This window comes from Palaemon carinicauda, chromosome 16 (genome assembly GCF_036898095.1).
Source record: "Palaemon carinicauda isolate YSFRI2023 chromosome 16, ASM3689809v2, whole genome shotgun sequence".
In the NCBI taxonomy this organism is placed as follows: Eukaryota; Metazoa; Arthropoda; class Malacostraca; order Decapoda; family Palaemonidae; genus Palaemon; species Palaemon carinicauda.
This window is the reverse complement of record NC_090740.1, coordinates 55,438,100-55,451,881: the sequence shown is the minus strand read 5'-3', so window position 1 is coordinate 55,451,881 and position 13,782 is coordinate 55,438,100. Positions and strand designations below refer to the sequence as shown.

General features: G+C 41.6%; 1 protein-coding gene across 1 annotated transcript; it reads left to right on the top strand.

Annotated features, from left to right (window-relative positions):
• Positions 1-6,955: 6,955 nt before the first annotated feature.
• On the top strand, positions 6,956-11,290 carry LOC137655319 (uncharacterized). Its single transcript, XM_068389206.1, has 6 exons — positions 6,956-6,965; positions 7,117-7,495; positions 7,602-8,923; positions 9,216-9,443; positions 9,753-10,002; positions 10,129-11,290. Exons 1-6 carry the CDS (start codon positions 6,956-6,958, stop codon positions 11,288-11,290), a joined length of 3,351 nt encoding a protein of 1,116 aa, XP_068245307.1.
• The last annotated feature ends 2,492 nt before the right edge of the window (positions 11,291-13,782 follow it).

Sequence of the window (13,782 nt, the reverse complement as noted above, 5' to 3'; positions counted from 1 at the left end):
TGGACACTGAGTGTTTGACAGTGCCTTATAAACTTTGTTTGCTTGTTTAATTTTGGTATCCGTACTATAGCCAATATATTTTGTTTATTACCATTTGCTACCAATGCTTATTTAAAGTAAATATTCAGTTTCATTTTGTTATTAAGAAACAGATTATAGATATTATTTAATTCTCAATCAAGTTTGTTTTCCTTTTTCTTTAAATTTCGTATGGTTACATTAGTAAATAATTGTTAAGTTTTTGTGTGATTGATTGAATCCATTTATTATTTATCATGTCCTTTATATCTATTATACAGTCCACTTTACTCTTTTATGTATGCAATCTAGCGTGAAGTCATTCCCTATCGAATGCCAGGTTGTTGTCTTTTAAGTGTGAGAGCGGGAACACACATATACAATCTTGAGGAAACAATTAGCAAGTGTTGAAATCGATACTTTTCACCACACACTAGTAATCGAATTTGGTCCTTCGAACCGGGTGGATTCAATCTCGTTTGGTATCATAAGCATTAGTCTGTTTGTACATCGTACAATTCTCGAAAGAGAAAAGTATTCTATTTATTAGATTTCGTTTTGATTCACATGGCAACCACGCATTTCATTCAATATCCCAACACAGTTGCTTCACGACAGTCCTAGTTAGTATTTGTATTGTAAGGACAGTGAGACAAGCGTCACCAAGATCAACTGATACTTTATTCAAATGTGCACGGGAGTATATTACAAGGTGCGGACGGAAAGGTAGGATGGCGCTGGTGCCAAATCAGATTGAAGTGCCCGCCAAAATATGTTTTCTTACACTTACAAATATACAAATTATGAGTTAACAGAAACATGTAATGAAATGATACATATGTCAAAATTTAGCTCTGATAGAGCAGAATACATATACATGGGAAACCACAGTGTGGCGAAAGGAGAATTCAAATAAATAAATAGTTTGTTGATTTTCTGGACGACGAAGGGAGCGGTGTCCTTATAAGTACTCCCCCCCCCCCCCCACACCCCCCAAGACATCGGGCGGCGTAGAGGGCTGATGATCAATCTTCGTATCTTTTCGGGCGTCGGAGGGTTCCTCTTGTTTTTGAACGGAGGGGGGCGCCGGTGGTCAGTGTAAGGATCTCTTCCTCTTGTCGTCGTTTGATGATTTTTCTTTCCTTGGGCGCCTTGTTTTGAGGTGGAACTCTGGATATGCCAGGTCCGGCGGAGGCGGTGTCGCTTCCTTCGAGAAACGCGGGTTTCATGCGGTCTATTGTGACCCAGTCCTCTTGGCCATGGACGTTGAGAAGGAAGGCTTTCGTTGTCTTCTTAATTACCCGGTAGGGGCCTCGATAAGGTCTAGTTAGTGGTTGTCGATGAGCGTCGACACGGACGAAAACGTACCCGCAGTCATCCAGGTTTTTTGGCTTGAAGTGCTTGGTTCTGTCCTGGTAAGTTTTGAGACATGGCCTGAACTTCCTGGCGATGTCCCTTAGGTGATCCAGCTGGGTGTCGTCGGTTGATGAGGGAAAGAATTCGCCAGGAACTGCGAGCGCCTCCCCGTAAACCTTTTCGGCGGGCGAAGGTTCGCCGTCTGCGCGAGGGGCGGTGCGAAGGCCGAGGAGTACCCGAGGAAGTCGTGATTTCCTGTTCCCGCCGGTGCAGCTCGCCATCAGGGACGCCTTGAGGGCGCGGTGAGTTCTTTCGACCATGCCGTTTGCCGCGGGGTTGTATGCTGTGGTGCTGTGGAGCGTCGTCCCCATCAGGTTCGCCAAAGCGAGCCATATTTCTGAGAGGAAAGCGGGGCCTCTGTCTGTCGTGATGTCGTCAGGAACGCCAAATCTGCTCACCTTGCTTGACAGGAGGGCTTCGGCGCATGCTTGAGTCGTAGCTTCGGTCATCGGCGATGCCTCCAACCACCTCGTGGAGCGATCGATGATCGTAAGCAGGTAGCGAGCAGATCCAGAAGGGGGCAATGGTCCCACGACGTCGATGTGTATGTGACCGAAGCGTCTTTTTGGCTGGGGAAAATCGCCTACCCCCGATTCGGTGTGACGGCTGACTTTGCTTGACTGGCAGTTGATGCATGACTTCGCCCATTCCCGGGCGTCCTTTTTTATCCCTGGCCAGACGAACTTTTCAGACAGAAGGCAAGCGGTGGTGCGTGCTGAGGTGTGTGAAAGTCCATGGATGATATCGAATATTTTCCTCCTGCAGGAGACTGGTATCCAGGGACGTGGGCGGCCTGTGCTGGTGTCGCAAAGAATAGTTACTCCTGCTGGTCCGAGGGGAATCGCACTTATCTTGAGCGCGGATGGCCCCGTCAGGTGATCCTGTGCTTCTCGGTCGGTGCGTTGTTTGGTTGCGAGATTGGCGTAGTCGATTCCCAGGTGGATTGCGTCAATTTCAGTCCTTGAAAGGGCGTCCGCGACTGGGTTTTTCTTTCCTGGGACGTAACGTATGGTGCACCCGAATTCGGCGATTGTTGCGAGATGACGTTGTTGTCGGGAGGACCATGCGTCTGTCGATTTCGTGAAAGCGTGTACGAGGGGTTGATGGTCCGTCGAGATTGTGAAGGCAGTGCCCTCCAAGATGTGCCTGAAGTGGCGGACGGCGAGGTAGACGGCGAGGAGTTCCCTATCGAAGGTGCTGTATCTTGTTTCGGCGGGTTTCAATTTCTTGCTGAAGAATGCCAGCGGTCGAGGAGAACCATCGACGAGTTGCTCCAGCACAGCCCCACAGGCGACGTTGCTGGCGTCAGTCGTTAGTCGCAGGGGCGCGTTGTCGTCAAAATGAGCCAGGGTGGTGGCATTCGCGAGGGCATCCTTCGTCCGGGCGAATGCCTGTTGCTGGGGCAAACCCCACTCGAGTTTTTTTGCTTTTCCTTTCAGGACGTTGTCGAGAGGTGACAGGGTTTGTGCGATGTTGGGGATGAAGCACCTGTAGTAATTGACCATCCCCAGGAACTCCTGAAGTTGGCGGATGGTCGTAGGTATCGGGAACTTTCTGATGGCGTCGACCTTGGTTGTCATGGGTTTTACCCCGCACGAGGATACGCGGTGACCAAGGAAATCCACTCCTTCCGCACCGAACGTGCATTTGTCGAAACGTACGACCAGGCCGTTCTCCTGTAGGCGTTTCAGGACGGTGCGGACGTGCCTCCGGTGTTCCTCCTTGGTTTTCAAGAATATCAGGATGTCGTCGACGTAGCAGACGCAGAAAGGTAGGTCACCCAGAATGCTATCCATTAGTCGTTGGAAGGTCGCCCCGGCGTTGCGTAGACCGAAGGTTGAGTATGCGAAGGTGTAGGATCCAAACGGCGTTACAATGGCAGTTTTCGGGATGTCTTCCGGAAATACGGGGACCTGGAAATAAGACTTGAGGAGGTCCCTCTTGGTAAAATACTTCGCGCCGTGCAACGCGTTCATTAGGTCCTGCATGTTGGGCAGCGGGTAGTGATCAGGCGTTATGATGAGGTTGAGGCGTCTGTAGTCGCCGCAAGGTCTCCAGGACCCGTCCTGCTTTTTTACCATGTGTAGGGGTGATGCCCAGGGGCTCGATGCTTTCTTACAGATACCCATGCGTTCCATGTCCTCGAAGGCGTGTTTGGCATCCTTCAGTTTCTGGGGCGGGAGGCAGCGGAATTTGGCGTGAGTGGGAGGTCCTGTCATTGTGATGTGGTGGTAGATCCCATGCTTGGACGGGGAACCTGGCGAGTGTCGGAGCTCGGGCTTGAAAACCTCGGGAAATTCTTGTAGGAGGTCGGCGTAGGGGTGCGTCGTTACGGCGGATACGGACATTGTTGCAGGGCCGTGTTCTAGGGCGCGGGACTGGCAGGTTCCCGTGTCGATGAGACGTCTGTTAGCGACATCGCCGAGGAGTCCGTGGTGGGTGAGGAAATCCGCACCGAGGAGGGGGCGATTGACGTCAGCGATGGCGAAGGGCCAAGAATACGAACGGCCCATGATAGATATCTTGAGGGTCTTGATCCCATAAAACCGTATGGGAGATCCGTTGGCGGCGATGAGTGAGGGAGCGTTTTTGTCGGGACCACGGTCTAGGTCGGACTTGGAAGGTGGGAACGTTGACTGCATTGCGCCGGTGTCTACCATGAGTCTACGGTTGGAAATGGTATCGAGGATATAGAAACCATTCTTGTTTTGGTTAACTGCGGCTGCGATGGTGGCAGGTAGATGCTTCTGGCGTCATCTTCTAGGGAAACTGCATGGTGCTCTACATTTCTTGGCGTCGCTGCCGAACTGTTGGTGGTAGAAGCACCATGCTGGGTTAGTCCTAGGGTTCGGTAGAGTTGGTTGCGGTGGTTTCTTTCTTGATAGAATGTTGATCTCGTCGTCCTCAGGGGCCGTTGCCGAGGAGTCTATGGAAGAGCAGCTGCTGAAAGAGGAGAACGATGGCGGTGTTGACGATGATGCTCCGAGGCGAGATGCTTTGGAGGCCTCATGGAGCTTCTGAGCCTTCGACAGGAGTTCGTTCATCGCGAGATAAGCTAATCTCACATCATCGGCCGTTGCTGTCTGTTCCGGGGAGCATAAGCAGGCCGGTTAACTCGTCCCACGCCTCGACAGAAGAGGTGTCACCCATGGGCTTGCCGGCGAGGTCCAGGACTTTCTGTGCCCTTGCTGAGACGGAGAGGGAGTAGATACCGATGAGTTTCGTTCTCAGGTCGTCGTATGAAACTTGGCCGGCCTGGGCGTCGAGCCATGGGGAAATCTTGTCGAATACCTCTTCAGGTATGGAGGTGAGAACGATGTCAGCCTTGGCGCAGGAGTCGCTGAGTCTAGCGACGCGGAAGAGTACGTCTGCTCTCAGGAACCAGGAAGCGGTGTTGTGTTGAGAAAAGGGTGGCAGTTTGACTTTGGGCGTGGAGGCGAGGCCGTTGGGTGCGATGGGCGTGTTGCTTCCTGCATCGTGGCCAGATGACGAGTCGGCGAAGAGGTGAGAAGTTGATATGTCGGTTAAGCTCATCCTACTGCCTTACATTCACCGAAGTGTGGGAGAGCCAAAGGCCGGCTCATGCCTAAGGTAACGGAGTATAGAGAAGGTAGCACGGCCGTAATAAGTCCGTTAATGGCAAAGCCAAAACCGCTGATGCTACTTTCAACTCCGGGGTCACCAGTTGTAAGGACAGTGAGACAAGCGTCACCAAGATCAACTGATACTTTATTCAAATGTGCATGGGAGTATATTACAAGGTGCGGACGGAAAGGTAGGATGGCGCTGGCGCCAAATCAGATTGAAGTGCCCGCCAAAATATATGTGTTTTCTTACACTTACAAATATACAAATTATGAGTTAACAGAAACATGTAATGAAATGATACATATGTCAAAATGTAGCTCTGATGGAGCGGAATACATATACATGGGAAACCACGGTGTGGCGAAAGGAGAATTCAAATAAATAAATAGTTTGTTGATTTTCTGGACGACGAAGGGAGCGGTGTCCTTACAGTATGAATCAGGTTGAAAGTGACTGGAAACTTTTTTAGAATAGGTATAACTCGATATTATTGTTAATTTGAGCCTGTAGAGCTCAATTTATTATCATTTTTTGTTTAATGCATATTATGGCACTCATGGTTGCCAAGTGCAAAATTTGTTCAAACATGTTTGAGAGGTAATTTTCGTGTTTATTAGGCAAGTTGTGATCAAAGTGATAATTGATTTCTTGTTTAACTTAGCAATTTTATTGCTTAATTTTTATTGACAATTTTTCTTGTGTATTTTATTAATCATGTCAACAGAAATGAAACCTGCACAGATTCTTAATCTTTATCGTAGCACTTTAGAGGAAGTGCAGGATTGTGTTGATAATGCAGAGTCTTGTTTAAGCAATGCTAGTACTTCTAAGGCTACATTTGAGTTAGTTGGTCAAAACCTTAATGGTCAATTAAATTCACTTACAAATCAGTGGGAAACCCTCAAAGTTGTACTTAGTGAGGATGAGGAAAAATTGAAGTCCTTTGGCAGGGAATTTAGACAGTCATCGTTCGTGTCAGAATACTTTACAGAGTGTGCTTGATAAAGTAGCTAGTCTGACTGTCAGTACTAATCAGACCCCACCTGCTAATCCGACTGTGGTTACAACTTTACCCACACCCAAATTGCCTGCAATTAAAATTCCCACCTTTGATGGTAAACTTGAAAACTGGTCATCCTTTTGGGATATTTTTGATAGCCTTGTCCATTCAAGGACTGATTTGACAGATGTGGTTAAGTTTGCTACATTGCGAAATTATCTTACTGATCGAGCATTTCGCTCTATTGAATGTTTGGCTGTTACTAACAGTAATTATGCCATTGCTATAAAAACCCTGAAAGATTGCTTTCATAATACGGATAAGCTTCTTAGTGGGCTCATTCGAGAGTTGAATGATTTACCTGTTCCACGTCATTCACATGATGAACTTTTGGACTTTAAATTAAGTTATGAGAAACTGTTAGCTCAAATAAATCACTTGGAGATACAAGACACCTCTACTCGTCTTTTCAGAGAGATCATAATCAAGATGCTTCCTTCAGAAACTTTTAAAATTCTTGCTAATAAGTACAATACTTATCATTTTTCAGTGGAACAAATTTCAGAAGGCTTGACTAAGATAGTTGATTTGATGGAAAGGTGTAAAGAACAACCCCGTTCTGAGCGCAAAACAGAAACCGTTTCGACAAATTCATCACAGTGTGACAGTAGCAATGCTAGCAAGCTTAACAACTCTTCACAGTCTGTCTAAACAAAAGCAAAATCCTGCTTCAAAAAATGCATCCTCTCAAAATAATCAGAATTCTTTTCAGAGTAATCGGTGTTCATCTCAGAATACCCAGGCTAACATTGCCAAATCTTGTATATTTTGTGACCAGTCTCACAGTTCTAAATACTGTGTTCGCTATCCAAGTCTACAATCTCGTAGAGAAAGGGTCCGTTCTCTTAATGTATGCTTCTGTTGTTTGAAAAAATGTCACAGAGTAAGTGATTGTCAGGTCAAATTTGAGTGCCGCAATTGCAACGGTAACAATCATCATGCCTTTTTGTGAGCAAAATTATATAATAACACTGTTGCCAATCCGAGTCAATATGCTAGTACTAACATAGTAAACTTTACACCTCTTAATACAGCTGCCGCTGCTAATACCGGTAGCCTAACTAACTTTAACCCTGCCCATCCTCCTCCTCTTCCACGGAACGGGAGTAACCCTATGGTCAGTGTTGCCAACTCTGCTAGTCCTACTGTTACGACTATTACTTCAGTTAGTGTAGCTTCTTTCACTAATTCATGCTTGGGCAACACTGCTTCTTCTTTGTCAATAACAGCTTTGCCTACTGCTTTTGTTCAAATATCAGGGGGTGGATATCGGGTTCCTACACATACTTTTTTTGACACTGGGTCACAGCGCACATTCATTCAGTCAGATCTTGCTAAACAGCTGAATTTACCTGTTGTAGATCGCATTACCCTATCTCTGACACCTTTTGCTAGTCAACCAGTAGAAATTGTGTAATATCGTCAAAGTAGTCATTCGTTTTGGGAAATCAAGAATTACTTTGAAAGCAGTTGCTTTTGACAAGGTAAATACTGTAATACAAACTCCTGGCCTCATTAGTGTTGTAAATTGCCTTAAATCAAAGGGTATTAAGTTAGCTGATGGTCAATTAACCAGTGATGATGTTACACAGATTGGACTTGTTATTGGTGCTGATAATTATCATAAGTTTAGAATGGGTCAAAGCAAATGTGCTGGAGTGAATTTGTTTACTTGTGCTGGTGGTGCAATTATTTTTGGTCCCTTACCTCAATGGGCGACTCAAGACTATTGTAATGGCAATTCTGTTACTGTACAGCATGCTGTTTGCGCACGCACTAGCGTAATGCCTATTGAAATAGATCCTCCTCAAATTGAAAATTTATGGAAATTGGACCAGGTTGGCATTGTTGATGAAACTTATTCTCCTGAAGAAAAGTTAACTGTAGAGAAATTTGAGAGTAATATCACCTGTATTGGAAGTCACTATTCTGTAGATTTACCTTTTAAGTCAAATTTACGACCTCCAGTTAATTATTGTAGAGCTTATGGTCAATTTTTTTCATTAGCTCGCTCTTTTAAGAATAATCCTGATTTTTTTGAAGAGTACAATCAGATTTTTGATAATTATTTGCAATTAGGATTTATTGAGAAAGTCAATGAGCCAATATTTGGTCATTATCTTCCACACCATGGAGTCAGAAAAGACTCGGCCACAACTCATCTACGCATTGTTTTTAATGCCTCATCAAAGCAAACTGTTTCTGATCCTTCATTAAATGATTGTCTTTTGACAGGCCCTAGTTTAACTGCTAAATTGTTTGATTATTTGCTTGTTTTCAGAACTAACCCCTTTGCTGTTGTCTCTGACATCAGTAAAGCATTTTTGCGTATAGGCATTAACTTCAATTCTAGAGATTACTGTAGATTTTTATGGTTTGAAAATTCTAATTTAGACAAAATTGTGACATATAGATTCAAGGTAGTGATGTTTGGAGCTACTTGTAGTCCATTTCTTTTACAGAAAACTATAGTTTATCACCTTGAACATAATTCTGATCCTCTTGCTTCTCAACTGATACCTCATTTTTATGTAGATAATTTTTGTAAGACCTATAGTTGTCTCGATTCAATGCTCAAGGAATATCCTTGCATTAATCAAATTCTTTTGGAAGCAAATATGCCTCTCCAATCATGGATAAGTAACTCAGTGAAATTCAATGAAGTAATAAATGTAGATGTTACAGAAGTTGAAATAAATGTATTTGGTATTAATTGGAATGTAACACATGATTCTTTGTCAATCAAATCCAGTCAGTATGTGTGTAAGAATGAATGTCTCCATCATCATCTCACTAAGAGACAAGTTGTCTCCATTGTATCATCCATATTTGATCCGTTAGGTTTGTTGTCTCCCTTGTGGATTCAAGGTAACATTTTCATTCAGTCCTTCTGGAAGGAAAAATTTAGTTGGGATGAATCATTGCCCAAAACATATTGTCTGGAATTTAAGTCTATTTGTGAGTTATTGCATCTAGTGTCGACCATCGCTTTGCTATTATTCCTGGTAATTGTCATTTGCATATCTTTGCTGATGCTTCCAAGCAAGCATATGACTTAGCAATTTATGTAGTTACCTTGGCTTAGCAGTTTATGTAGTTACCCCTTGTTCAAGCAATTTGCTTTTATCAAAAGCCAGAGTTGCACCAAGACCCGAGCTTTCTATCCCCAAATTAGAACTTACTGCTTTGAACTTAGGTAGTGAAATGGCAAAATCTTTGATGTCAAATTCTGCCTTAGCTTTTCAGTCTTGTACTTTGTGGACTGACAGTGAAGTTGTCCTTCATTGGGTTCATCGTAATAAATGCACAGATGTCTATGTCCGTAACAGGGTCAAGGACATTCGCGATGGGGAATTTTCCAGTAAATACATTCCTACCAAGGAGAATCCAGCAGATTTGGTGACACGTGGTGTCTCCTTCAAAACTTCAGAATAGTAGCTTGTGGTTATGTGGTCCAACTTGGCTTGACTCTCCCAGTAAATATCCAATTCAGAGGGAATTTGAGCCTACACTTGTGAATGAAATTTTGGTCGAACCAGTTCAGACTGAACCAATAATTCCTTGTTTGAATTTATCTAAGTATTCTCTCCTGTTTAGGGCTTTGAAGATTGTTCGTAGAATAATTCAATTTTGTAAAAAGCTAATGCCTAACAAACCTATTTTTGTTTAGATCCTTTAACTGTTCTGGTACGAATGGAACAGCAGTTTCATTATCCTACACTGATTCAGTATTTGTCAACTGCCTCATGTATTAATGTCCCTCAGGATATAACAAACTTTTCTAATCAGCTTGGGCTACATCTAAACAGCAATGGTGTAGTGTGTTCTAAAGGTCGGTTACAGAACTCTGCATTGCCCAGTTCAACCCAAACTCCTATGTTACTACCTCCCAAAAGTCATTTAACCATGTTGATAATTAGGCACTATCACATTAACCATCATCATTCTAGTGTGAATACTGTACTTGTATTGCTTCGTGAAACTTTCTGGTTACCAAAAGCCTGAAAGACCATTAAATATCTTCTAGCCAAATGTGTTCTTTGCAGAAAGTTGCGTGCACAAACATTCCCTGTGCCTAATCCTCCTCCTCTCCCCAGTGAGCGAGTTACATTTACACGCTCTTTTGACTGTAGTGGTGTTGATTTTACAGGAGCATACAATGTTTATGATGTGAGCTCGAAAAGTTTAAATGACATACCGAGTAAGGCTTACATATGCTCTTTCACTTGCACTTCATCTCGTGCAATCCATCTTGAACTTGTACGCACACTTTCTACTGTAGATTTCCTGCTTGCTTTGCGCAGGTTTTGTGCTTTGTATCCCACTCCCAGAGTTATTATCTCAGATAATGGCTCTAATTTCCAAGGTTGTAATCAGTTCTTACAACAAATTAAAGATGAGCCTGAAGTGCTTGCACATCTTAACCATATGAGTATTCAATGGAAGTTCATAACTCCAAGAGCCCCATGGTTTGGCGGGTTTTATGAAAGGTTAATTGGGGTAGTCAAAGGTAGCCTAAGTAAAGCACTTTATCATAAGAGGGTTACATTTGATGAACTTCATACTGTACTTTGTGAAATTAAAAGTATAGTCAATAACCGCCCTCTTACTTATATTAGTGACTCATGTGAGGAAGAATTTCTTACTCCTAACCAATTGTTGTATGGTAGAAATATAATTATTGCACCTCCTTTAAATAATTTAGCTGATAATGAGATTCCTTATGGAGAAAATATTGATGTACGAGAACAATATGCTCGTCTATGTAGTGTCCTTAAAAAGTTTGAAAGCATTTGGCAAAATTATTATTTAACTTCACTTCGTGAACGCCATTATGGTAATCAATCTTCTAGTGACAATCCTCTTTCATTGCGCGAGAATGATATTGTTTTAGTGAATCTTGAAAATAATCATAAGTTCTTATGGCCTTTAGGTAAAATAACCAGACTAATATTTGGTAGAGACAACACTGTGAGAAGTGTTGAAGTAAGCGTTCATGGGAAATTATATGAACGATCTATCAGTAAGATTGTGCCCTTAGAAATTCCTAACCCTGTACTCACTGAAGAGTTAAATAATGATAAATCCTATGAGGATTTCAGGCTACCTGAGGTCCCTGTGCCAGATGTTCCTTTAAGACCTCAAAGAAAAGCTGCTAAGAAAGCTGCCTTAAATAGAAAGGAGCTGCTAATTGATGGACAGCTGTGAAATTGATTTTTTATTATTATGTAACATGTATTTTGTGTATTTACCATGTTTTTTATTTGAATTTAGCATAGGAACCATGCTCAATTGAAATTTACTTAACTTTTGTTGGGGAGTGTGTTATGAACACTTCCTGTAAGGAAGCTTAGTTTGTCTTCCAACTTGGCTATTTAAGTTAATTTGTCATTTTGATGAAAACTCTATATCATTTCCCTTTTTTATCACAAGAAACGCATCTTTTTGTCTGAGTATCAAATCCTTTGTATAAGATCATTTGTTTTATCTTTTTGCTGTTCTTCGTGATATTTTATATACGTTATTTCCTTAAGATTAATCCACATTCTATTACATATGTTAAGACTTTAATCTTAAAAGAATTCATAAGAATTATTTGCAAAATAGTTGTGTTTAGAGCGTTTCTGTTTCATCACTTTCATAAACACACTTAATTTGCTAATCTAATTAAAATTCATAAGTTTTGTATCATCTGTGTGCATGTTTATTTTATGTAAGCCAACTATGACCGTCCCAAGTGAGCATGTTAGTGAAAAATCTTAGATAGGATCATTGATTTAATTTTAAATGTACCCATACGAACGTTTCTATCTACGAATATTTTCACAGATACGTTGGAAACAACAGTGCTCTCTCTCTCTCTCTCTCCCCCACGAGGACCCTTAGAAGACGGATCTGTTGTGATCTGTGTCAAAAAAGTTAAGTTGTCCTACCACCCACTTGTTGAGATCTTATTGAAGCCCAGCATACCTGGTGAAGTATACATTATTTTCAACAAACGTGGAATGCTTTGGGATCTTTTTGTTGCCAAATAAGCCGTCTTCTGTGTAATTTTCGTTGCCTTTGTGAATCATGATCCATATCCTACGATCTTGAACTTGGACACTGAGTGTTTGACAGTGCCTTATAAACTTTGTTTGCTTGTTTAATTTTGGTATCCGTACTATAGCCAATATATTTTGTTTATTACCATTTGCTACCAATGCTTATTTAAAGTAAATATTCAGTTTCGTTTTGTTATTAAGAAGCAAATTATAGATATTATTTAATTCTCAATCAAGTTTTTCCTTTTTCTTTAAATTTCGTATGGTTACATTAATAAATAATTGTTAATTTTTTGTGCGATTGATTGAATCCATTTATTATTTATCATGTCCTCTATATCTATTATACAGTCCACTTTACTCTTTTATGTATGCGATCTAGCGTGAAGTCATTCCCTATCGAATGCTAGGTTGTTGTCTTTTTTTAAGTGTGAGAGCGGGAACACATATGCAATCTTGAGGCAACAATTAGTAAGTGTTGAAATCGATACCATTCACCACAAGTGTAACACAAGGAATTTCGATGAGAGGTTCAAGGGTAGTTATTCCTAATTCACTGAGGAATAAGGTTTTGTCTGAAATACATGCTGATCACCAAGGTATTGTAAGATCAAAGTCAATTGCAAGAACTTTTGTATGGGTGCCAGGTGTAGATAAAGATGTGGAATCTTATATAAGGAATTGTATGAATTGTGTTATGTGACAGAACAATTCTTAATTTGCTAGAATGCACCCATGGGAGTTACCCAGGTATCCATGGCAAAGTGTGCATATAGATTTTGCAGGTCCTTTTTTAATTATTTGTTTTTGATAGTAGTAGATGCTTACAGTAAGTGGCCAGAAGTCATTCTTATGAAGACAACAGCGTCTTATGCCACAATAAAAGAGTTAATGCAAATTTTTTCTACTCATGGTATTCCAGAAAGAATTGTTATAGATAAGGGTCCACAATTCACCTCACAAGAGTTTAAAGAATTTTGTAATGTCAATGGAATAAAGCATATATTTTCAGCAACACATCATCCCTCTACCAATGGAGAGGCTGAAAGGTTTGTTCAAACATTTAAACACAATATGAAGTGTTGAAAAGCAAATTCAGGTAACATATTTTTGCATGTATCAAAGTTTTTATTGTCTTATAGAACAACGCCGCACAGCGCAACAGGCGTGACACCGTCAAATTTGTTGATGGCGAGGAGGATATGGTGTAAGTTAGATTTGTTGTAACCAAATTTGTAAAGTGATTTAGAAGATAAAGGGTATAAACAAGTAGAAAATTTTCCTAAAGTAAGACATTTTTTACCTTTATCTGATGTCATGGTAAGATCGTACAACACTCCAGAGAAGTGGGTACCAGGAGAGATTGTAAGAGAGATAGGAAATTTACATTATGATGTTCAAGTTGGTGGAAATATTGTAAAACGTCATGTTGATCAATTACAGCCATTAAACAGATATACAGTAAAGCATGTGAATGTTAGAGATGGAAAACTTTCAGAGGTAGTTAGATCAAATGAGTCAAACATTAACCAAGATGCTCCAACATCAAATGTAGATTCAGAACCAATTCATGTACCAATACAAGATGAGGTTAAAGTGCTTCCTAATAGGATTAATAGAGGAAAGCCCCCTGAGATATTAGATTTATAAAGATTT